Source organism: Enhydra lutris, unplaced genomic scaffold, assembly GCF_002288905.1.
Source record: "Enhydra lutris kenyoni isolate GAN:26980312 unplaced genomic scaffold, ASM228890v2 scaffoldscaffold33, whole genome shotgun sequence".
Lineage (NCBI taxonomy): Eukaryota > Metazoa > Chordata > Mammalia > Carnivora > Mustelidae > Enhydra > Enhydra lutris.
Genome location: NW_019154117.1, coordinates 13273599 through 13300234, shown reverse-complemented (window position 1 = coordinate 13300234; position 26636 = coordinate 13273599). Strand labels below are relative to the sequence as shown.

The 26636-nt window shown below is 40.4% G+C and overlaps 1 protein-coding gene across 2 annotated transcripts; it reads left to right on the top strand.

The window, feature by feature from the left end:
* The first annotated feature begins 2977 nt into the window (after positions 1-2977).
* Positions 2978-14696, top strand: LOC111153537 (zinc finger AN1-type containing 5). Of its 2 annotated transcripts, XM_022512601.1 has the most exons (6): positions 2978-4076; positions 8344-8503; positions 8912-9023; positions 9659-9762; positions 12206-12331; positions 13051-14696. In XM_022512601.1, exons 2-6 carry the CDS (start codon positions 8353-8355, stop codon positions 13197-13199), a joined length of 642 nt encoding a protein of 213 aa, XP_022368309.1. In that variant the 5' UTR covers positions 2978-4076; positions 8344-8352; the 3' UTR covers positions 13200-14696. The 2 variants fall into 2 exon arrangements, with proteins under 2 accessions (XP_022368309.1, XP_022368310.1); XM_022512602.1 differs by lacking the exon at positions 2978-4076 and having other exon boundaries at positions 6593-8503; positions 13051-13280.
* The last annotated feature ends 11940 nt before the right edge of the window (positions 14697-26636 follow it).

Here is a 26636-nt window from a genome sequence, read left to right as displayed (position 1 = left end):
AAAGAGGAAAAAATCATAATTAAATAATGCGTTATACTCTGAATTTTTTAATTAGTTGATTTTCTCTAAATACTATATTGTAATCCTTTCCCCCAATCATTTTGAAAATAATAAAAATAAAATTGAGTCTCTTTGATCTTTGAGATTTTGGAAGGGGCTGCAGAAGGAAAGGGAGGAAGGTCACTATGGGAACATCAAATGATACGCACCAATTTTTAAAACCCTACCAAAGACTTTGTGCTTCACCAAGCTCCACTGAAGCACAGAGAGAAAACGAAGTTACCCATGACAGGGTATTACGATAATGCCATAGAAGCAATTCCTGTCTCCATAATGGGAAGTTACATGTCAAGCTAAAATATCCATGTCTTTTATATTTTAGGACTAATAACTTTTATTACTGTTTTTAAGGGATGTCATTTTCTACTTTTGAAGAAATTTAATTACATTTGCTCTTCTCCAACCATCATCAATCCCTTCTTTTGGTCCATGCCTAGAGTATAAAGAAAAATCTAAGCAAACCTGTAATGACTTTACCTGAATTCTTAAGCAGAATACTAAGTGTTCTAACTTTCTCACAGGACAAAGCAGTTTACTATAGTTAACTACTTTAAGGAAATAAGCCTGGCTCCACTGGCAATGGGGATGAGCAGTGATAAAATTCAGACCAGAGGAAGTTTCAGTATTCATTGTCATTGGTTATATGCTCCTATACCACTCTGTATCTTTCTTTCCCAATATTTACCAGTTCATAATTATGTATTTATATGATAATATTGTTAATGTCTTTCTCCCCAACATGACAGAAAGGTCCATAAGAACAAGAGTAAGATCAACTTTTCCGACCAGTGTATATTTCAGCACCCAGTCAGTGGATGTCTAAAATGCAGTAAGTGTACAAAACACTTTAATGGAAATAAATAAGTTAAATAAATAATTTTCAAAGAGTCCTTGGGAATGGATCAGTATCAGTCACTTGGTATGTCCTGTGTAACAAAATTCTACAAAAGGCATTTTGAACAATTAGCTGATTACACCACATTTTGAGCATGCCCACTTTCTCTGATATCTTGTTTCCAGAGGCTGGTTTCAGCCTTCTCTGATGACCACAGAGTGAAAGCCCTTTTGCATACTTATATTAAGAGCATTCTATTAAATATTTTGAGTTTTGTAGTTTGTCTTTAGAAGTCCACCTGAAAATTTAGAACAACAACAACAAAACTCCTTAGAAGCATATCCCCTAATCTGTTATACTAATAATATGAGAAGAAAAAAAAAAAACAGGTTTTTTTGAACCCTTTCTCTTCACGTGGTATGAGTATCTGAAAGACAGGTCATCTGATAGTACAGTAGGGATAAGTGGTTCTCAAACTTGAGTGTGCATCAGAATCACACAGAGGACTTAAAACACAGATCGCTAGACAAATCCACAGAGTTTCTCATTCCATAGGTCTGGTGTGGGGATCTGAGAATTTGTATTTCTCACGCCTACCCAGGTTTTGCTGATGCTGCTGGTCTGGAGATCACACTTCGAGAGCAACTAGAGTAGTTGCTGGAAGGGAACCTTGTTAAATTAGGTTCAATACCAGCCACATTCTTGGTTGAAACAGTTTCACAGAGAAAATTATAAACGCATGGATGGAGAGGATGAAATTAGCAGAAGGGGCTACATAACGTATATTAGGCAATACATTATTAATTAACCAGCTTGCCTTATTACTCTTTGGTTGGTTTTTTGTTGTTGTTGTTGTTTGTTTTTTTCCTAACTATGCTTCTTCAGTAATTATCTTGTTTCATTTTTTTAATAACTAAAATTCAGGGGGTGGAGGGTGGGAATCTTGAAGTTATTTTTGTTCTCTGTAAAAATCACCTCTCTTTGGCTTCCCTGTCCCTCAGCTCCTCAAGCAATTCACTTATTCCTTTAAATCATTATCTGTAAAAATGGATAAAATAGAACCTATCTCAGTGACTTGCTGCAAAGATTAAATGAGACCCTAAATGGAGAAAACTCAGCACCGAAAACAGTTTGTAAACGGTAGCAGCTATGTTTTTACCAGTTCCTTTACTCATTCAAGGAAATAAAGTCCAATGGTCACGGGAACTGTGACTGAAACCACCCCCTCTCTAACACAATAGCCCTAAATCGTAAAGGGAACGTTCAGTTACGTTCTAGGTATTGCGCTTACTGTAGCACAATGGTGTTTGGAAATTCTGGCACAGGGCACCAGGAGAGCATTCTCCAGAACTATACAAAATCACAAAGAAGAACCACCTGGAGAGCCACTTAAAAATACCGATTCCCGAGCTCCACCCCAGAAGAACGCAAAGCATCGCCAGGGGAGAGGCCTGGGAATCTTCGAAATCATCACCCCAGGTGATTTCTCTGACCAGGAAGTTTGGGAAATACTGAAAGGACCTCTCACTCCATTCTAAAGGTGGCTCATGTAAGCCCTAAACATCGTTTGTTTATTCGCTAGGCCACTGTTTACTACAAAATTTGTCTTAGTGTTTTGTTCTTTTGAATTGAACTTAAGTCACCTGGAGAGGTCAGCTCTAAGTAGGGTATTCTGGGGCTGGTGGTGCTTTGGAAAGGTTCTCAGTGTTTTGAGTTCACTCGCCGCCAGTTGCTAACTGGTCAGGCCCTGGGCCTCACTTCTCAATTGCCTCATACCTCCCTTCTGATGAACTTCCTCCTGCAACGTGTCCTCTTTCTGGTCTTTGCCTCAGGTCTAGCTTGTTTGTCCCGCAACTCCATGTCTTGAGCAGAACATTTGGTGCTTTCCTAGTTCAGGACGCTTTGCTGGAATAGTCGATTTCCAGGGATTTTACAGGCTGGCCAAAACAGTTTGTTCCGAACAGCGACTCCAGGGCCGCCGGGACTGGCAGCCAATCCGCCCAAGTTTCCTGACTCTGCACAACCACCCGTGACCTTGGGCGAGCGGGCGGGCGGGTGAGCCGGTGAGCGAGCGAGCGCCGCCTGCCCCGCTGCTTCTCGGCGGCGTCCGGGCGATGCTGACTGGACTTTAGAACGGAAAGGGGGTTCACGGAAACCGGGCAGGGGAGGCTTCTCAAGCAGGCGAGTAGTTATTTTCTTTTTCTCTAGGCGAATCCCTCTTACTAACCCCCGGGAGGGTTGAGGGGCGGAGGAGGGCGGCGGTTAGGGGAATACGGAGGAAAGGGAAATGTCTGCCAAGAGCTCGAGACAAAGCGTGAGAACTCAGATGGCGAGAAGCGGGCTTGAGCGAGAAAATCGGAAGGAGGAAGGCTGAGGGCGGACAATCGGGTTAAAAATAGAAACGCAGTCTCCACAGGACTTGCTCCTTCCAGCTCCACCCTGGTGCCGGCAGGCGGGCCAGTGACTCGGCTCCGCGCGACAGCAGCCGGGCCGAGCTCGACCCCGCCTCCCGGACCCGGGAACTGGGCCCGGGGGCGGGGCGCCGGGCTCGCGACGTCACCACGCTCCTCGTCGCCGCCGTCGGGGTTTTCGCTGACGCACAGACCCCGCCACCCCCCCCTCTTTCCCTCACTGCCCGAGTGCGGGGCGGATAGAGAGCGTCAGTCGGCGGGAGCGCGGACCTGTGTGCGCCTGGACTTGGGGCTCGCTCGCTAGCTCGCTCGCTCCCCGGAGCCAAGCAACTTCCGCGGCCGTAGCTGAGGCGACGGAGAACACCACCGGCGGGCCCTCGCGGTGCCCAGGCCTTCCCTGCGTGTGTTCCGGTCGCCCTCGGAGTCGGCCCAACCCGCCGCCGCTGGAGGCGTGAGGTGACGACGGGCGAGTGCCGCGAGCAGCGTTAGCCGCTCCGGCCTCCGGTCCTCCCTCCGCCTCCTCCTCTGCCCCCGCCCCGCTTCCCTCCTCCCACTTCCCGAGCTCCGGCGTGTCCCGGCCACGCTCGGTGCTACTGCAGGAACAAAGGAGGACCCCGCGGCGGCGGCAGCGCCACCTCCGCCACCGACGCGCTCCCGGCCCGCGGCGGCCGCTCCGGAGCGCCCGGCTCGCCCCTCCCGGAGGCCTGGGCCCGGCCCCACCGCGCCGGCGTCGCGCGCGAGCCCGGCTCCTGCACTCCTGCCCCCGCAGGGTGAGTGGTGCGGAGCTGGGGGAGGGCGCCCGGCGGCTCGTGCCCGGCCGGGGGATGGGAGTTGGGGGGGGGGGGGCGGGCCGCCGCGGGCCTCTGGCGGAGCCCGAGCGGTGGCCTCCGGGGGAGGGGAGCCCGCCCGCCTGCTCAGGAAGCACAAAGACGGAGGCGTCATCCTGTCGTCGTGGCCCGAGGTCCGGCACCCCGCGCCCCCGGCTCTCCTGCACCCGCACGGTCCGGAGAACAATGCCCGGCGTGTGGGCTCCGGGCCTCCCTCGGGTCCGTCCCGGCCGCCTTCGGCGCGGCGCCTGGCGTGGGCAGCCGGACCCGGAGAGACAAAGGGGCCGCCGTGGCGGCCGCGCCCCCAGCCCCTGCTTGCCGCACCCCCCCCCCCCCCCCTTCTCCAGTTAGCTGCCGCCTCGGAAGAGGAGCGGGTCAGGGCCGGGGGGTCGGCGCGGGGCCGGCCTGGCCTGCGGAGCTGCTGTTCTGCATGACTCAGTGGTTTTTGGAGAAGGCCCTGTTGGGCTCTCCTGAGCAAGGCCCCGGCGTAGGGGCATGGGGGGAGGGCTTGGGCGGGGGGGACCAGTGGGACCCGGACTTGCTCGGAAATCCGCTGGAACGTGGGGGAGGGGGGCTCTTCTGTCGTCGTGTTTTAGTTTTGCCAGCGTCGCCGCGTTATTCGCCCAAGATCCTTTTCATGAAGGAAATGGAGCACCTTCCCCTTTGTTTCGTGCATTTAGACTGGTGAACGAAATTCTTGCTCGCTTCCACGCACTCCGTGGAGCTGTGTTTTGAGAAAAGGCCCGTGTTTATTGATGCCTCCTAAGAATCTGGTCTAAGGACGTTAGGGTAAAGTAGTGTATGTAGGTCACAGAACTCCTGGTTTTGAAACCTGGCATTCAGGTAATTTACAGACTTTAAAAAAAAAAATACTAAAACAAATTTCATTTTATTCCTTAGCTTTTTAAAGTAGGATTTCAGAACTTAATGGGTGAAAATATTGCAGTTTCTATCTTACATGCTTTGTTTTCTGCTGTTTCCCAATAAAGAATTTATTGTAGTTTTCCCCTATTTTTTGTCTCAGGCCCGGTTTAAGCCTAGAAAGGAGACTTTAAAAATCAGAGTAGTCTCCCCCTCTTGGCAAACAGAGAAGGGAGATCTGGAAAGTAAGGACTTGCCCAAGGTCACTGGTTTTAGTTAGAAGTAAATTAGAGACTAGAACTCAGATCTCAAGTCCAGGTGAGTAGGCATTCTTAACATCTTCTAACATGTGCACCTGAAAACTAAATAAGGAAGGTGTAAAAGCCTTTTTTTTTTTCTTTTTTTTTAATTCATATTTGAGGCTGGTGAGTTTTTCTGTTACATGTCCAGGTTTTAGTTTTCTTTAAACTACAAGTTAGAGGAAGCCACAAACTGTAAAAATACACATTTCAGAAGCTATACAAAATATAAAAATAAACATTTCCTCTGTACCTGATAGAGCTGGCCCAGGAATGCACAAGTTTCTAACAACAAAACTTTAAAGTTACTGAATAGTAATGATACTGTATTTTTCTAAAATGGTGCCAAGCAGGAGGGAAACAGCACCTAATGGCAAACTACTCCGTCCCTCAAATTGCTGCTGAGCAGAAGGATTTAAACATGAGGATTCTTTCTGCCTGGTGCTCTCTCTACTGTGCTTGGTTTTTATAAACAAGCCTGACCATTTTGGCTTCATGAGTGATTAATGATGCATCTTAGTTGAAATTGAGATTGTTTGCTAGCTCTCCCTATGTTAAAAAACATTGCAGAGGCCTTACTGGCATCTTTTGTCTTGTTTCCTTATTATATTAGATATATGAACGCAGCATCCTTAGTTCTTGGGGTTGTGTAGGAGTTGGCAGGCTCTAAGATATAAATAGAAGCTGATTTCAGAGGCCCCTGTTGACTAGGCTTTATGTGAGAGCCTCCATCCAGCTCAGCCTGTCACATTGCAGCCTTGTGACAGGCTGAAGCGCCCGCCCATGTGATCTAAGCTTCTGAGAAATATTAAGGCAAGCTTTGCACATGTGATGGCGTTTAAAAGCTGGCTTTCTAGGGGGGAAAAATATACAAGATGGGAAGCTGTGTGAAAGACTAGTGTCCTGGTGTCTCTTGGGTTTCAGTTGCAGGCTATTTATAGTAAATTCAAAGTAGTTTTCTTAAGAAGAGAAGGTGGGATACTTTGCAAGTGGAAGTGGGTAAAATCATTGATGAGATTCCCCCCCTCTTTTTTTTATATAAAGGAAAAGATTTTAAGAATTGGAATCGCTAATGGTAACGTGGGTTGACTCAAATTTAGACCAGTTTGCTATTAAAAAGCCACTGTCAGATGACCCTGGAAGTTAGTATAGAAACTGAGCTAGCATAATTAAACTGGCTTCCAGAAATGAACTTTTTGCATAGGGCAGATAACCACACATTGTGTGGGGGGGGGGGCATGCAAATAAATACATAATTTATTATTTGAAGCATTTTTGCACATATTAAAAATTTTTAAAACCAAGCTAAAAATATTTATTAATAAACTTCATAAGTGATGTTGAAATGTTTACACTACCGTGCTCCAAAATGAGTCAGCTAAATTCCACTTACTATTTAAAGAGACCATGTCTACTAAATTAGTACTATTGTTCCAAGTAAGTTGTGGTTCTCCATCACCCTCCATATAAGCTTGATTGACTTGAAATATTTCTTTTTGCTAACAAAAGGGAAGATTATTATCATTTAGCTGTTGGAGAAATACTGGCAGGATTCTGGCCAGGTCAATATTGATTAGTCCTCCAACCCTTTTTTATAGTCTTGGTAAAAAGTGTTAAATACTTGTTAAAACTTATTTTTAGTACCTTACTAAAGAATGTATTCTAGTGTGTGTGATAGTTGGGCAAAGCCATATGAAATTCTAGGAGATGACAAGCTCCAGCTTGAATTACTTTCGTGCACTTATTTGAAATGTTTTTAGTTTAACAAATCATAAGTAACCTACACTGTAAGCATTAAGGCATATTTAAATGACAGTGATCACAAGTTACACAATCTCCCTTTGATAAAATGCTCTCAAATACACTTTTTGTACATAGATATTTTAAGGTGATATGGAAACTTCTCCACAGTTTTGTGTGTTTTCACTTGGGAAAATCTACTAAATTTAGCATGGCATTACTATATTTGTGCTAAAACTTCGGGAAAAGCAAGGTAGCTTGCTGTACAAAGTTCTTTTTGGTAACGTAGCAATGAATATTAATTACCAAGGGTTGTGTGTTCACATTGCTTTATTTTGCCATATTGAAACAGCTTTCAAAGGTTTCATTTCCTGATGTGAGGAAGACAAGCACTTGTGAAAAGTTCTAATAGAGCCTTTGGCTGGAGAAATCTGTAGCTGATAATTTGTGCATTTGCAGGTTTCTGGGCACTGACTTTAAAGTGTTCAGACCCAGATTTCACACCTCAAATGCAGAACTTAAAAGGAATTTCATAAGTGGCTGACCCCTAAATTCTTAAAGAGCTTTGCTTGTTGGAGCTAAGGTGACAGGAAAGGCTAGGTGACCTACCAGCTCTCTTTCCAGTGTTCTGTAAAGGTGTTGCAACATTTTTAAAAGTACAGTTGTTCTGCCCTATAGCAGAATTGTTGAATTATGGTGAGGCCCAAGTATGTTATAATAAGGTATTTTAAGAATGCTTTAGAGCTACATCCAGTATGTGACCAGTTTAAAGAATCACCAGTAGCTATCAAGAGTTGATATTTGTGATCTTTGTAGATTTTTTTCATTTGAAAGTTCCATTTTATATATTTTTAGCAAAAAACACCATTTGATATGGTCTGTCTATAGTACAGGAAAGCAGAAAGTGACTTTAAGAATGCCAATTGCCCAGACTGGTTTAAATGTAATTCCGAGATCTGGCAGAGTGACCTTTTCAGAAATTGAAACAAAGATCATGGTGATAGGTGAAGTAATACATTTTTAATGTTTTAATGCTAAAAAAAAATTTTGTTCTAAAGAATATGAAGTCCTTATAGTTCCTTCTTTATCATGTTAAAAGTTGATTTAATGCCCATTGTTCTTTAAAAACAATAAACAGTCATAATTTTCTTGGACTGCTTTTTAATGATTAACATAATTTTGGGCCTTTGTTAGAAATACACTTGGTGTTTAGAAGTAACAAAGGTGCACTGGTGGCTATCATGCTAATTTAGTGATTTTACTTTGGTAACATGCTAATGAATAAAATTTTGTTTTTGTTTTGTTTATAGCAGAAAAATATGGCTCAGGAGACTAACCAGACTCCAGGGCCCATGCTGTGTAGTACAGGATGTGGCTTTTATGGAAATCCTAGGACAAATGGAATGTGTTCCGTTTGCTACAAAGAACATCTTCAGAGGCAGCAGAATAGTGGCAGAATGAGCCCAATGGGTAAGTTTCCAAGGAAAAAACCCATTTGAAGAACCGGTGGACAGAAAATATAGAACCAAGAATTGGGGCCTAAGACTGAGAATCAGTGCTGAGAGCCCAAGGGGAGAAGACCTGAGAAAAGCTTGAAATTAAAGCAACAGCCCAAGTACTTGCCACGACTGCATCAGGAATGAATGACTATCTATCTGCAAGCATCTTCTAGCTTTTTTGTTTCATACTTAGGTTCACTGGATGTGACTTTTTCATATATGCTTTTGTTGGATATTCACTTAATTATAGGATTCTGCAGCACAGTGAAAGTGCTTAAGTCACTAATCTAATTAAATGCAAGTATTTGTTACTTATTAATAGTCTTGATACTGAATGTTTGTAGTCTTGCTCTTTCTTACAAATCCTTTTTTAAAATAGGAACAGCTAGTGGTTCCAACAGTCCTACCTCAGATTCTGCATCTGTACAGAGAGCAGACACTAGTTTAAACAACTGTGAAGGTGCTGCTGGCAGCACATCTGAAAAATCAAGGTAAGGTCGACCATTTCAGGCTTTTTATAATAATGCAAGGAGGAACTAAAGATCTCTCTGCTATCCATACTGTGCTAATTATGAGTGTTCTTGTATAAGGATGTTAATTTATCAGATGCCCTTGGTTTTGCTTGTGTTGCACAGTCTGGGATTCCAGGATCCTTTTAATACATGATCTTCTAGGTCATTGAATAAAGATGTATATTGTAACACACTCTAATACTCTTCCAGGATTCTGTGTTGAGAATGCTGTGCTTTTATCTTCTTGTAATTGAGGTTTAGAGATTGTAGAGAGTACAGCTCTGCAGACTCTATTCGAATGTGACATGTGACATTTTGACAAAGCTGCCCCTTTTGCCCTTAAATTACAGGCATAGCTAAAAGTTCCCAGTTGGCTATAGTAGAACATTGTAACCCATCCAAATGTGCAATCTTGAATCGATGAGCCATTTATCAAATTGTTTTCTTTATTCTCAACCATGTGTGCTGGGCATCCAACACTCTTTAAAATTTTTAGAGTATTTAGCTCCATTGGTCATGTTGGAAATAATACATAATTTAAAGTTGAACTGACAACTTATCTTGCAAAGAAGTACCCTTAACATCTTTAAAAATGTTTGCTTGAACTCAAATAGAAATGTGCCTGTGGCTGCCTTGCCTGTAACTCAGCAAATGACAGAAATGAGCATTTCGAGAGAGGACAAAATAACTACCCCGAAAACAGAGGTGTCAGAGCCAGGTATGCTTTTTGTTTAATACTAGTTCCATTCTGGATTTAGTAGTATGAGGAAGTATTGGTGGGGGGATTATTTCCTTCCCGTTGAAGGATTAAATTGGAGAGAAAGCTATAAAATACAAGCCAAGCAAGAACCAGTATCTTGGAAGTCCCTCAAGTGTAACAGGTCATTCTTTATTCTTCTTTCTTCTCTGCCCATGCCCCTTCCCTAACCCCACTCCACAGATCAGCAAAATTTATAATCTGGGGACTGGAACTATTAAGAATGTAATGAGCTTAAAAGGTAGTTTACCAATATATTTTAAAGATCTTTAAATCACTAAAGAAAGTATTATTAATAAGCGGGTAATTGTATAGATTAAATTTCAAAGCTATGAAGAAAATTTTATATCAAAAGCAGTATCAGTCTTGATATTGTCAATATTGAAGAAAATATTGAGGACAAAGAACATGTTGAACACTAAAAACTTTGAAACTGAAGAAGAGTAGGATCCCTGTCCGATTTTGTAGGAGTTGAAAACTCATTATGGAAGGGCATTTTGTTTCATTGAGCGGCTTCGCATCTCTGCTGCTGTGGCGCAGTGGGAAGTGCGCCGGCACTGCCAGAGGTCGGCTCGCTCTGACTTACCTGTACTGGGCCCTGAACAGGCAGCTCTGTGCTCTTCAGGGCACATGGCTCGTTTTTTCCTGTACACAGCGTGGTCAGAGCACATTATGAAACTTTATTGTGAGGGAATAGTATTTGTGAATTTGTAATCTGCTTTGGAGGCTGGCTTTTGCTAAGATCACATCACAAAGCTTATTGAATTATAGCAGTGTTAAATCTATAAAGTTAAGGTAAAAATTCTCAAGGTCAGGTGAATCCATATTTAATATTTTGAAATGAGTTCAATCCTTCTGAAAAAGCTGACCACATTAGTGTGTTTGTGAGGCTTTTCTTCGGTTTGGGTTTAACACAGAATTACTTTGACCTTGGAACAGTACGCACGGTTTGTATTTGCAGCTAGTCTCAGCTATTATTCTTAGTAAGCATTCTATAGTTTGTTCTTCTTTGCCTTTACTGAATCATTTTCCCCTTGTTAACTTCCCTTCTTCCATATATGTCCCAGGAATCACTCTTCAGTTTTCTGATGTAGCCATGGCTGTCACCCCCCGCCCCAACTAGTCCCATAGATTCTTTACCATTACACCATCAGGGAAAACTGTATGAAGGTTGTCTTAGAAGATTATTAGGATAAAGAGTAGGTAGAATATTATTCTTTTAGTCTAATATTAAGCTGTTAGTCTAACTGAGTATGTTACTAATGCAAATGAGTTATACATTCGGGGAGAATTTTAGAGTGAGCTGCCCTGAAACCTATCAGCTTGCTCTAGAGTTTGGATTTATGCTTATAGCATTAGTGCTGGCCTTTTGTTTAAGCAGTAATTTTAGCATTGCATACATTACTTTGCTATTCTTTGGGTTTGGATTAATACTAAAATTCAGTGCTTCTGGTATAGTTGAATTTTATAAAAGTAGAATTAAATTTGGTATTTTGTTTTAAATAACTAGTGGTAATGTGGTGAACTGTAATTTTATCTTCATATTGACAAGTTTTATTTATGTCTTGTATGAATTAAAATTTAAAGCCCTTTTAGGTGGAGAAACAGACTTTTTAAAAGTAGATTGTATTTCTCATTGTCTAAATTCCACACCGGGTTTAGATAAGTATTACAAAGTAAATAAAAGCTGTGCTTTAAAAATTCTTGTTTTGCCTGTGGACTCCTTAATGGTCAGAATTTCACAAGTACTTAACAGTCCTAAAAACTGTGTTTGCTGATCTTTCAAAAAGTTTTTTAAGAACTGTTCAGATCTTCTACCATATAAAGCATTTATTAAAATGGCAAAATGATTATTGTAAAATGTTGGGATCTGAAGTTAATTAAGGTTTAATGTTTTAGGTTTTACTTGTTGCAATTTGCTGGATTTATCTATATAGTTTGTCTTTGTATCAGTATAAAACTGACTTTATTATAGTCAAGTACCTTAGGAGTTGGCAACTTTATTTACTCAGTAATAATGAATGTGAACTGCCCTAATTAGGAAATTTGCCCTTAGGCAAGTGCAGTATGGAAAAACTGGGCATGTGACCAACATCTCCCAGGTCTTTAAAACTTAGGATTGTTCCCTAGTATTAGCTGTTAAGAGTGACTTAAAAGGAATTTGAATGTAGTAATCATTTTACAACATTTAGAGGAATGAGTATGTGTTGATCGGCAAGAATTTCTCAGATTGGAAAGAAGTTCTGATATTAAAGTAGAAGATTCTGTATAGAGCACATTTTTTAAAGAAAGGCTTCATAAATGTTTTCACTAAAAATCTAGCTGTCTCTCTTAAATATTTTTCTTAAATAATTGTCAGTGTGAACTCTTGACAGATACCTCATTTTTCACCCTTGTTTTTCAGTTGTCACTCAGCCCAGTCCATCAGTTTCTCAGCCCAGTACTTCTCAAGGTGAAGAAAAAGCTCCTGAGTTGCCCAAACCAAAGAAGAACAGATGTTTTATGTGCAGAAAGAAAGTTGGCCTTACAGGTACTACAGAACATAGAAGACAATGCGTATTTTATTGCTAGGATTTAACAGGGAGCTCCCTAAGAGACTAGTTGGTCTTAACACCTATAACAAAATGCCTGACTTTCAGGAACTGAAAGTTTCCAGAGTGGACTAGAAAGGGGGCAGGATAGTGGGGAGAAGTTGTGTTTGGTTTCCATTTTGTGTCTCTAATTCTCTAAAACCTGTTAGTAGCTTGAGGCCTTCTGAATCACTTTGCTTTATTGAACTGATAAAAATTCATCCTTTTTGATTCTTCCTTTGTTCTCCTGGGGGCAAGGTAGCTGAACTAAACAACAAGCATCATCTTCGAGCCAGCCAGAAAATGCTAAAATCCTTAACCATTCCCTTTAAATCTCAGAATTCCATGGTTCTCTTGCCCTGTTTTTCTCTTGAGGATGCCTTACCCAGTTTATATGTGGTAGGAGGAGGATTTGCATCCAGGTCAGTCTGTCTCCAGAGCCTGTGTGATTTCTACTCTGTGGTATCTACGGGAGTTTATGGAAGGGTAGTTACTTGAATTTCTCACTATGTCAAAAGAGGCTGAAAGCTCTTTCACAGTTTAAAGTGGCAGACGCTTTAATATTGCAGAGAGCCATGAAAATCTGGTTCCTTTTCTCTAGCGACTGAGGCTTTTTTTCCCCCTTTCCTTTTAATTACTGCAAATTCCCAAGTGACTCTCCTTCCTCTTGTGTGTACAGGGTTTGACTGCCGATGTGGAAATTTGTTTTGTGGACTTCACCGTTATTCTGACAAGCACAACTGTCCTTATGATTACAAAGCAGAAGCTGCAGCAAAAATCAGAAAAGAGAATCCAGTTGTTGTGGCTGAAAAAATCCAGAGAATATAAATTACTACTTGTGAAGAGACTGAAACTTTGTTTTTATTTTAATATATCGTAGGAAAACATTAAAGAGCAGATGCATGGCCATTTTCCTTTGATGTTCTCCAGAGTTTTACTTTACACTTGTCTGTCTTATAATTGAAATTTTAGGATGTTTGGGTGTTTGTTACAGGCAGAAATGGATAGATACAGCCCTACAAAATGTATATGCCCTCCTCCCCTGAATAAAATTGGATGGAAATCTGCACAGCAAATTGAAAATACACAGATAGGGACAAAATTTCGTTCCCATGTGCCAAACATAATACATGAAATCTCTGCATGTTTGCAGCATATCTGCCTTTTGGGAATGTAATCAAGGTATAATCTTTGGCTAGTGTTATGTGCCTGTATTTTTTTTTTAAATGGTACACCAGAAAAGGACTGGCAGTCTACTTCTACCATAGTTAAACTTCACCCTGTTAATTTCCACAACATGTTCTTTGGAAGCAGGAGGAAAACTATAAAGAGGATCAGATATTTCCATGAAACCAGTATTTGGTGCCATATGTAGACCTGGTTAATTTGTCTTCTAAAAGCTGTCAAATAAGACATTCTGTGAAAGGTAAACATCGCACCTGGTTATCATGAGTAAAGCCGTCAGGCCCACAGGGTCTTGAGTGATCTTTGACGCTTGCTGTGCTAGCCTGCACCAGAAGATGTCTGCATTACTCTCATTGCTAAAAATGTTGTGTAGCACAGAACTGCACTGGGATTAATTTGTTTACAAGAAGAAATTAAAACTACATTTGGTTTTTACATACAGCAGCTCTATTGAATAACATGCATCTGAATTTTAAGTTGCAAAGGTATCTGAAAAGTTAATTTTTCATGTGCATCTTTTGTTGAATGTTTTGGTTCAAGAAAGAATGTTTAAAGCTTTTTTAAAGACTTCAGTTCTTAATGTAACTGTACCCTTCTGCATGGAGAACCCTAACCAACACGGCTGCAGTAGACTTCTTAGTGGTATCCAGCACCACGTGCAGAGGGCCGCTTTATCATATTAATTGTACTTGGGTGTAGGACTCTAGTGTTCTTGGGTGTATTGCATGGGCTGCATTATCTACAGCATTGTACAATAACAACTAGAAGAGGCAGTATACTTCACTGATGCTTGTCTGGTAATATCACTTCTGTGTTATAATGGAAGGTTTTTGTGATGTATGAAACTTGTGTTTTTTATATATAAATGAGTATAGTTAGATTAGTATTGTGGTAATGCCTGTTTTCATCTGTAAATAGTTAAGTATGTACACGAGGCACTACTTCTGATTTATTGCAGTGTTCGGTCCTAGTTTTTACTTTAATTAAAGCATTCGGTTTTGCTTTCAATTTTATGTACCTTAGTTCTGAGTTAGATCTGCAGATGTGTACAGATAGTTCATATTTATGTATTGCACATAATCATGCTATTCAGCATTGATGCTATATTGTATTATGTAAATAATAAAAGCCATGTACAGAGGGAAGCTTCCACTTGTCCATTGGGTTTTTAAGCCATAGTTAGAAGTCATAAAGGGGAATAGTTAGAAATTGTTTCAGCCTTTGTAGTTGCATATGTAGACTTTGCATGGCTATATTGTGAATTTTTTGAATTGCTGTCCCTTAATAGGATATGTTCAAGTCAGAACCATACATTGAATTTTGTGAAACATCAAGTATGGTACACGGTGGGCAGTTTATTTTTGAAGAAATGAATAGGCACTTTCTAAGATCACAACCATCTTAGAACTTAAAAGAAAGGAATGGTATTTTGGTTACCATTGCCTGTCTCCCTTTTCCATTCTTTTGCTTTATAGGGGACACTTTAGACATGACAGTTGTGTACAAAAACAGGCATAGTTTTATTTCTGTTTTGGGTTTGGTTTCACTGTAGAGATGGGCCCATGGGGTAGCTGAAGCCAAAAGCAGAACCATGACTTTCAAGTGATGGACTTTGAAATGGAAATACCCTGGTTTGTGATCATCTGTACCAGTCCATTAGATGCTGGTACTTTTGCTTCAAGTGGGGGAAATCCATGAGATAATATCCAGAAATAAGAAGATACTGAAGAACCACAATTGAGGTGAAAATTACAGTATTAAGAAGGCCAGTAATTTTTTTTTTCAAAGTTTAACATTTATTTCCCCTCAGTGCTTCACTCTGTCAACATTTGCTTGATATATTTTAAATCTGCATCAAAGTGGTATCTGGGGGATAAAGAAGACTTAGTAAGATGATGGGTCCTTCATTGGACTGTAACTTTGTGTAGCATGAGATGGTGGTAATGTTTCCATAATTTTTTTAAGCAATATTTATAACAGATTGGGACTTGAGGATTTAATTTGTCAGGAGCATCAACTGATTGCGGAGAAAGTCTAAGGCAGCTGGGAAGATACAATGCTAACTAGACTTGATTCAGACCTGAGTGTTCTTTGGGCAAGATGGAGTGGACTTTGACTGGAATGTATATTGAGATCTTAAACATTTGAAGAAACAATTGTTTCTATACGGACTCATGTCTGCACACTCCCACTCCAAAAATGTTTTGTTGGGACAGATCATGGTAAGAATTAACTATGACCTTAGGCTAGTCCTTTCATCTAATCTATTCAGTGGGCCTTTTCTGTAAAACTAGAGCTTCCAATTTGAACTAAGGTGGACTTCTGCAAAATTTGCAGAATTTGTGAAGGAAAGAACTTTTTTGAGTAGTATGTCATAATGGTTAAGATCATGGACCCTGGAATCAGGTTCTGTGAATAAGAATGGTAAAAGTGGCCAGCACATAGTGAGTATGCCCTATTAAACTTTAAAGGCTATCTTTTTATAGTGGCTTTTAGATGGACAGAAAATTCGAAAGTACAGAGATAACCCCACATACCGTCTCCTCTGTCCCCAACCTGTGCATAGCCGCCTCTGCTGGCATCTGTCACCAGCGTGGTCTATTTGTTAAAACTGTTGAACCTACATTAACACATGATTAGTAGGTGACAGTTCACCCTGGGCATTGCACACTTTATGAGCCTGGACAAATGTATGGTCAACTGTATCCATCGTTACAGTATACGGAGTATTTTCACTGCCCTAAAAATCTGCCTATTCTTCAGCCTCCCCCTAAGCCCTGGCAACTACTGATCTTTACTCTTAATTTTGCCTTTTCCAGAATGTCCTATGGTTGGAATCATGCAGTATGTAACCTTTCAGATTGGCTTCTTTCACTCCTTAGGAATACATGTGTAAGTCCCCTCCATGCCTTTCATGGTTTAGTAGCTCATTTCTTTTTAGGGCTGAGTAATAACAGGTTGCCTGGAAGTGCCACAGTTTATCCATTCACTTACTGAAGGATATCTTGGTTGCTTCTAAGTTTTGGCAATTATGAATAAATCTGCTTTACAGTGTGCAAGTTTTGTGTGAATAAATTTTCAACTCTTCTGGGTAAATACCAAGTGTGATTGCTGGGTTGTGTGGTAAGAATATTTAGTTCTGTAATTCCAAAGTGGTGCACCATTTTGCATTCCCACGAGCAGTGTGAATGAACCACATCTTCACCGATACTTGGTGTTGGTCCATGTTCTAACGAGTGCAGTAGTATCTCATTTTAATTTGTATTTCTCTGATGATGTATGATGTGGATCGTCTTTCTGTATTTTTGACATCTGTATATCTTCTTTGAGGTCTTTGGCCAATTTTTAATCCGTTTTACTGTTAAATTTTGTTCTTTCTCTGTTTTAAACAATAGTCCTTTATCAGACATGTCTTCTGCAAATATTTTCTCCCAGTCTATAACTTGTCATCTCATTTTTCTTGAACTATTATTAGTTTTAATGCCCTAGAATAATGACTTCCAAAACCTGGAAAGTCAATTGAATTGAAATTCTTTGCAAGTAACTAAAAATGGGTAGAGGTCTACTAAGTAATGTAATGGCAACATGTTAAGCATTGTGAAAATACAGTGTTACAATTGTATTTTTTGGAGTTAGTAACATAGTTCAGAACCTGATTTATCAATACTGCAAGGCCTTACACATCTTGTCCCATACTGGCCACTTCAAAGACACATGTACATTTTAGGTAACTGTCAAAACTTGGAAAGGCTGTTTTATCTCTTCTACATCATGTAAACATTGTGCACAGAGACTTAATTTAACTCCTGTTTGCTTAATTGTTTGCAAAGTTCTTACAGTGATTTTTGTCCATTAATATTAGCTTATAATTTTGGAGATACTGATGGGTGTGGTTGCTGGTTGTTAACAGTAAGATTGTGTAGTCTTAAACTGCATAGAAGGGTGTCCGTGGGGGAAGCAGTTGGTATGGAAAGTAACTTGAAATTTGACAAGACAGTTTCTTGTGTTTGTAGTCTTCTTTAAAACAAGCATACATGAACAACATTACAAAACTGCCACTTGATACCCATAGCTATTTCCATATACAAACTTCTTAAATTCATACAAAACCAAAGAGCACTGTTAGTGTGTTTGCCCGCAGAGCACATTTCTGTTCTTACCCTAGAAGTGAAAGCTAGACCATTTTGTGACATAAATGTAGGACTCCATTTTGTCCGCAACAAAGTACTACTTTATTAGCTTAGATACAGACGTTATAAAGTCAGACCTCATGTTATATTTAAATTAACAGCAAGATGACAGAACTTAGAGGTTGCTTTCCGGTTGGTTAATCTGTCGTGAATAAATTTTTTTCCTGATGGTTTTGACTTAAATGATCACAGAACCTCAGGTTGCATATATCTGAAATGATTGATAATGTAACCTTGGCTGTTCAGGAATTAGGGTAATGGATTAGTTTACCCAAAAGTTAACAGGAAACCTAACACATTCTTAAACTTTAGTTGAGTAGATCTGTTCACTAAATAGCGTTAGAGCTCAAGAGTCAGCTAGAAAAAAATATAAACTAACCCAGATGAGCTCAATTCAGACACTAGTGTTTGAGTAAATTTCTCAGATTGACCCTTTGTATAATCCATGGCAAATTAAGAAAAGGTAGTTGATCCTTGCTACGTAGTATGTGTCTGCCCTCTCTCCTCCCTGTCACTAAAAATTTGTTCAAGCATGCAAGTTAGAATACCATGCAAATTAAATATAATTTAGATTTTCTGTTGTGTGGCACTACATCTGCTCTTTTATAGAAATGCAAGGACTGATAATACTTAAAAAAAAAAAAAAGAAAGAAAGAAAAGCATTTCTTTGCAGAAGACTAGCCCTAGTGTTATGGTTCTACATCCACTATTAGGAGAAAAGTATTTCCTTACTTGGGTGCTGTTTCTTAAGGTACCCTTCCTCTAGACGTACCCCATGTGCTTAGCAATATCACCCACATATTAAAATATTTGGTCTCTAATGTTGTCTTGTACTAATAATTGCCATTGTAAAAGTGATTCTGCTATAAATATAATACTTAAAAACAAATAGTTAATCTGCCACCCCACCCATTAGCCTTTACCATCTGTGTTATATTTAAATGTCTGCTAAAATTACACATGCTTAAACAAGTTTCATTTTCAGCTATTCTGCAGTTTATTTATTTGGTTGGCATGAAAATTAGATTGGTTTGAATATCTGGACCAGCATAACCCAGTTTTTTCAGGGGCTAGATTATAGCAGGTGACAAAAATAATAGGAGACTTCAGAGATTTCATAAATAATGACTCTTGTTAGAAAAAGTGCAATATCGGGGTACGTGGGTGGCTCAGTGGGTTAAGCCTCTGCCTTCAGCTCAGGTCATGATCTCAGGGTCCTGGGATCGAGCCCCCAATCAGGCTCTCTGCTTGGCGGGGAGCCTGCTTCTCCCTCTCTCTCTGCCTGCCTCTCTGCCTACTTGTGACCTCTCTCTGTCAAATAAAATAAAATAAAATCTTAAAAAAAAAAATGCAATTGATAAGTATCAAAATATGTGTTTATATTCAGGTATTGCCCTTCAGTATTCAAGCGCTAGGCATGTTTATTTGGGTCTTTGATGAAAAGAAACTGAGGCTTTTAAAAAAGCTAACAGTTTTTTACTTGGTTAATTGGGACCAAGAATTTTTTAACTAAAAGAGGCATCTTTGAGGACCCTAGTCAATTGTCCTAGCTAACCAGTGATCAAATCTTCCCGGTGATGTACAGCCCTCACACAGAAAGCCAAACTGGACTGAATGTAGCACTGAATTACAGCATTTCAGACTTCATACTGAAGTTACTTGCTCAGTGGCATGCATTTGTAGAGCTAAGGATCAATGGCTGCTTTTTAAAATGAGCTGGATGGATAACGTGTAAGGGAAACCAGATTAAACAGGCCTATTAAAGTTGATACAAGAGGCTTCTCATGGTTTGCGTCTATGAGGTTATGTTATCCTCCATTGAGAATTGAGAGGAGTGAACAGATTTGTCTATTTGACCCTGAGCTTCCCCCATGGCCTGGGCATGCTGAGTGTAAGCCCAAAAAGTGAGGCAGACATGATTCTGGTTTTCAAGGAGATCATGAACTAGTGCAATGATCTTCTGAATTGCTTAAGTGGCCATGTGGATTCTAGAATTGAGAAAGTAAATTCCTTTTATTTGATTTTTGGGAGGATATGTGGTCAGAATTAGTGTTGGACATCACCAGATATAGTTACTTGAAGCCTCTTCTCCCAAGAATAATACACCTTACAAAATTTGCCACCATTGCAGGAGGAGAGTAAATTTTTCATTTCAAGTTGGGAAAGCAATGGAGTAAATATTATAATATTACCAATGCAGCTAATAACCCCTGCCAGAGACCATGCTCACAGATGTTTAAGCAGCCAGATTCTGATCTGTGCAGTATAACCATCCGTCACTTTGCAATCAATTAAAATTAATTTGGTGGAGTGCAAACGAAATCCCACTGCTGGTTCCTCTCTGCAAAGCCAACAATGCTTAAGCCAGGATCCATAAGTTCCTGAAATTGCATGCAAAACTTGGTGTCTGTGTTTCTCGGTAGAATTTTCAAACAGCTCCATGACTCAAGATTCTGGATCTAAATGGCCTTCCTGGGAAGATACTTGAGTATTTGAAGACGGACCTGGCTGTTTACAAGCCAGGGACACTAAGTCTGCTTGGTTCACCCGCTGCTTCTCTGAGACTATATTTCAAGGAAAAGTAGTACCTTTTCTCCTACTGTTAGAAGCATCGACGATGTTTCCATCAACTGAGAGAGGAAATGAGTTGGTGAGTCACAAATACAGTCCTCCGGTCCTTGTAAAAATAATCTTGCCTTGCCATTTTAGTTTGCTTTTCTCTGATGTCCCTCTCAAAGTGAGACCAGGGTCTCAAGACATCATGCTTTGCATGCTAAACATGCTTGCAAGCCAAGAAATGTGAGTTTCAAGTGTGTTGTCTTACATAATGATTGTCTTAATCCCCGAAGTCCAAATATCCTCTCACAGCACTGCCTGAATTGTCCGGGTACTGTTCTGTGTCGTGAAGAGAAACACAACCATGTCTATGGTGTTATTTCCAAGGCTAAAATAGTACAGTGCTTGAAATTTTACTCTAAGTCAGTTCAGCACATCACTTTATTACGATGCAAACTTTCTCCCTGAACTTGTAGTCCAGTATGCTATTCCTGGAGGGATATCTTGGAATCCATTTTGAATCTCTTCCAGTGCTTACAGTCCTTACCAGTGCATTGATCCTGACACTGAAAATGGATGAGATTTGCCTAATTCATGCCTAAGAGTGGCAACGTGGCCTTAATCTTTTAGCAGAATCATTCCCAAACCTGTAGACCACCAAAATCAACTGGAAAGTTAAAAAATATATATTTACACATTCTTGAGTCTCATTTCATTTCCACTGAGACTATCTGAGAGAATCTGTATTTTTTGACAGATTTTGTCAACCAGATGGAAAACACTGTTCAGAATATACATCTCCTCTCCTGCAAACTAGCCCCATACAGTATATGGGTGAACTTGGGCAGTCCAGGGCCTCACTTGTTTGAATTATTGTAAATGTAGTTTTCTATATCTATGCATTATCTCCATTTTAAAGTGCTGGTATACATGGTCTCTTGTTAGAACTCTTTTATGTATTGTTTTGTATCCATGTCTTCTAATACCATGCAAGAGTATTTGCAGAATGCTAACATAAGAGCAATGCCATTTTGGTTGTAATCTAATGGTATCTCAACATATAGCTCAGACATTTCACCTGGAAAATCCTTCCAAAAAGTAACCACTTACATTGTTCTTTAGAATTCAGTGGAACTCGACAATAAAACTCAAACAGTAAATAACTGTTCCTTTAAGCTTCAGAGCTTATTCCAACCTCGCTTTCAAATTCATTCATGGCACTTGCTCACTTTTCTGCAGCTTCTCTGCCTGGATGCTCTACCCATTTTACTTACTTATGCATTGATACCTTTATATTTACCAGCCTTGAAAAGAAGCTATTTAAATCTGTAGTCACACTTCCCCAGCTCTGGAGGAGGGTTAAGGAAAGGTGGTGGGAATAAAGGATCTTTTTTCCCTCTTCATTATCTAAAAAAGGTGAGCAAGAATCCAGGACTAGAAAATCAGACAGCAAACAGCATACCCACTGTCAGTTTTCTGCAACAAAGTCAGAATCTCGTTCAAAAGCATTTTCAGAACAGTAGACGCCCATTTATTTAAAAGTAAGTATATAACGAAAAGATAGATGTGAATATGCAGTTGTCACCGAGTCTCGGTTTCATCTCTGCCAAAGCGACCCAGGGCTGCATGAACCATGCTGTGGAATGTGTAAGAATTATTGGAACGGCTTTTTGATCCCCAAACAGATGGGACTGAGTCATTCAGAGAAGTGGGCCTCAACATCTTCCCAGGAACAGAGGAAGGGAACCATGGCCCAAGGGAGACGGAGGTGACCTTAAATGAAAAGCTTGGCATCCTTAAGTAACTGTGTCTCAAAAAGGAATATAGTAGAAAAAATGGAGAACCTTGAGAATGGATAGATGTGGGCTCAAGTCTTTGCTTCAGTTCTTCCTAGCCATGTGGTTTGAGGCAAGTTATTTAATCCCTCTGTTTTCTCAAGTGGATCTAACAAGATGACTTTACAGGATTCCTGTCCCAATTAAATGAAACAACATCCAAAGAACTGATTATAGCATTTAACACAGAGTTGGTGCTGATGTTTAAAAATACTTGCACACACTCTCTGCCATCTCACCTCACTTCTCCCACCTGCCTCACACACACACACACACACACACACACACACACACACACACACACACACAGTGGCCAAGTTAAGGAAGATCTGAGCTAGATGGAAGAGGAGACATCGATGTTGAACTCTCAGTAATTATCGAATAAATAGGATGGTTCATCTCCCTCCTGTGGAAGGGAAAGGGCTATAATCATGAACTCTAGCAGTGAAGACCCTCAGATTAATATTTATCTAAGCCAGATTACCTGGTTGCAAGAAGGTCATCAGCTATAGCTCCAGATGGGTGGAGTTGGGGGTCCAGGGGAGATGCAGACCTCTGGTAGGTATTTAGAAGGATCCATGAGGTCCCTGCTATGGAGAGCAGCAGACTTTGGGAAGTGGTGCACATAGTGGCAAATGCAGAGTAGGCTGAATGACCACACGCAAGGCAATAGAGTTCTCCTTGAAATGGGAAATGTAATGATTTGGGGGACCATCTTAGTGAGGTGGGGATGAGCTATGTACAGCTGACATGGCCGCCTTCAGATTGTAGCCTATTATCTGAGTTACAGTTTTCTCTTCTTGTGCCTTTTGACCTGAGTATTTGCTATGTGCTGGGCCATCTTGTAATTTGGCCACAGCCCCTCCATAGTGACCAATGATTCAACTTCAGAGAAACCTGTTGTTGTAAATTACCCGTAGATGATTCCCACACTCCCGTGAATGGGACTGAACTAGATTTGACTTTATGTGCCAAACCAGGACCAATTTGTTAAAAAAAATTCCTCTTCATCTTTTCTCTCTTAGGGAAATGTATCACAGTGCATAAATATTTGAACATGACAAATTTAATGTGGCATATTCCACCAGTACTGCAAAAATTGAGTGAATGAGCTTCACTGAATTTGTCCATTATGAGAATCCTATGATTGGAAATCAGCAGTTAGTCATTTGCTTAACAAAGTTGGGTCAATAATGAAACCTTAAAAAGCCATGAGTTACACAGTCATGGAGTATCACCATGGTTCTTCTGGAATAAGCTGACAGTGATCTGGTCTCATACTTAGCAGATGTAACCAAAGGGACAATTCCACAAACAGGCAATTATCGGTATTCTTTATCTGACTGTATTTTCCTGCATCTACCCAGCTGCTGACAGTTGCTGTTCCTCATGAAATGGCTTCTAGTTAGTGGCATTCCAAGTTGGACATCCCAGCTCCAGCACAAAATAACCCTTTTATTTCAAAATCCAATTTGCATCATGAAGAACTGGTTTTTGACTTGCCCATGTTTCCCTGGTATCTAGTGGTTTCCAAGAATTGGGGGCTGTTGAATGCTTTTGAGCCTGTAGCAACATTCTAAAGCAATTAGATCTTAACAGTGCTCGCTTCGGCAGCACATATACAATTAGATCTTAACAAATACGAATACATCGATGATCTTTTCCTTGAGAGTTTGGGGAAAACAAATGGGATGTCTCCTGCACCATAATGTTATATAATATCAATGATATCTTAATGTCTTGAAAGATCATTGTTGAGCCTATTTGTTGAAATGAACTGATTATTAGAGGAAGAATAAGAAGTGATAATATAAAACATAATTTTTGATGTAATATTTGTTTTCTTTTTGAGTTGGGGAGTCAAAGGACAGAATGCCCCCTCAGTTGAATTCAAATATATCTATTTACATGTCTTTCACCTCCATTCATTTGCAAGCCTCTTGTGGCCTCCTTTGTATCACTCATGTCTAGTGGTGCCTTGCACACAGTAGAGGCCTAAAGATGGTATCGTCTCTTAAAGTCCGGGTTCTCTAAGTCAAGTGTATCAGTTTCCTAGGGCTGCTGTAACAAATCATCACAAACTCACTGCCTTAAAACAATAGAAGTGTATTCTCCCACTGTTCTTGAGGAATCTGAGATCAAGGTATCAGCAGGACTGACTCCTTTTGGAGGCTCTGAAGGAAAATCCATTCCATGCTTCTCTTCTAGCTTCTGATAGTTGCCAAAAATCCTTGATACTCCTTGGCTTGTAGTTGCATCGCTCCAGTCTCTGCCTCAGACTCCACATGGCTTTTTCCCTTCTATGCGTCTATGTGTCTCTATATCCACACTGCCCTCTCCTTTCTCTTAAGATGACAGGCATTGAATTTAGAGCCCATCCTAATCCAGTATGGCCTCATCTTAACTGATTACATCTGCAAAGGCCCTGTTTCTAAATAAGGTCACATTCACAGGCACAAGGGATTAGGACTTGAATGCATCTTTTCGGAAGACATAATTCAACTCACTACATAAAGGATATAATGAAGACTGAATCATGTGCCCAAGGAGTCTTGCTTTAACTTTTATAATATGATGTAGAAAAACCAGTTATGTTGATTACAATCCAGATATGTTTTTACATGAATAGTTACCAAGACTTTATTAGCAGTCTTTCCACAGATAAAAGTTATGTCGATGCGTGCTATTTCCTTGATAAAACAGATTCAGTAAAGAAACAAATAGCGCTGAGAAGTACCATGATGATTGTAAAAACATTTATTTTCTTATGACTCTAAGAAATGTGGGCATTTATTTTCATGTTGTTGTGTGTTTTGAAAAAATTCAGAGGAAAGTGATTTCTGGCTATGGGGCAGAAACAATGCTGAGGACTCACCCACCACCCCGCCCAGATACTCCTGCCCACCACCCACCCCACCCAGAAGGACAACTATTCCCAGGGTTCCTTGTACTCAGCCAGGTGCCAGACTCTGAACAATGAACTGTGGGTGGAACTGATGTAAACCACGTCTAAGTTTGACCCTTGGAAACATTCTGTTTACGTCTCTTCCACCCGCTTCCCTACTAGTGTGACTCTGACACCACGTTTTCCTGTGGCATAATTACCAAATGGAGAAGGGCTACCTGGCCATCCTGAAGGTGACCTGAGGGAGGAATGAAGGTGCTCTGTGTTACTGAGCAGCCCAGCGCACTCAAACAAGCTCTGTGTCGTGCAAGTTTAAAACATCACCCAACTGGAAGGAAAAAGAGTTATGTGTATTTAAAGTCCCTAGAATACAAAGACTGGCTGTGATGCATTGATCTTTGTCCCTGAACCCTGATTCCCGGTGTCTGGTTCCTCGTGATGTTTTTCTTTACATCAGGAACTGAGTTCCTTCTAAAATCAGTATCCACATTTTTTTTTCAGCTGTCATGCTACTCATAATGAAAACTCACTATTTTGCCTCTTATTTTTTAACTAAATAAAAGAGAAAGATAAGCAACAGTAAAAACAGTGAGAGTCTCCCATATATCAAGTTCTCTGCTGTTAAGCCGGTAGAAAGTATTGGCTTTAGAGGAAAAGAGAATGATCGTACCCTCCAGATTTGGGGAAATAGCCAACAAAGACATCAAACCATCCTGCGATATCTACCAATCGGTTACTTATTTTATTCATAAAAAGTTTATGAACATATAGAAAAAGTCACCTACGAAACCTCAGCAATTCATAAAATATTCTTAAAAGGGAAAGGCTTCAGTTGCCCTCTCCCCACCGGAGAGCAGCGGCTGTTCCAGGACCAGCCAGGCCCAGAATGAAGCAGGAGAGTTTACAATCTGACATCTTCACAAATACCGAATCCAGTTGCGACACTCGGGACAACTTGGGGAGGAGGTTTGGTGGGCTGTGCAGACCGAGGAATTTTAACCAAAATGACTAAAAAAGTAGGAAGAACAATTACAACAGACAGATCTGAACAGCCTGCTCCGATAAGCTAAAAATGAGTCAGACCTTCAGTCTGATGATAACTTCGACAAGAATTCTGGAAGTGACAATGAAAGGAAAGCTTTTGGCATCCAGATCAACACAACTGTTGATGGGACCCCGAGGGCTTGATGCATTTAGCAAATTATTGTTTTATGTAGGTTTTACCTTTCAAACACTTCAATAAATTGACGATAAAAATAAAACTTCATGTTCATATTCTTGAAGATGCTTAGAGTTCGGTAAATCCCAAGTGTCAATCCAGAGTTGGTGGAGGTGAGAATGGTTTGTTTGCTAAGTGTGTGGCAAAGGTTTTAGAGACTGCTCCCTCTGCAAACAAATTCTGCAAATTCCTTTGGAAATATACAAAAGAACTCCTATGCTGATTATGGCTCATTTTTTAAAAAATTTTTTATTTCAATTCAATTAACATAAAGTGTTAATTGTTAGTTTCAGAGGTAGAATCAGTGATTTATCAGTTGCATACAACACCCAGTGCTCATTACATCACGTGTCCTCTTTAACGTCCATCACCCAG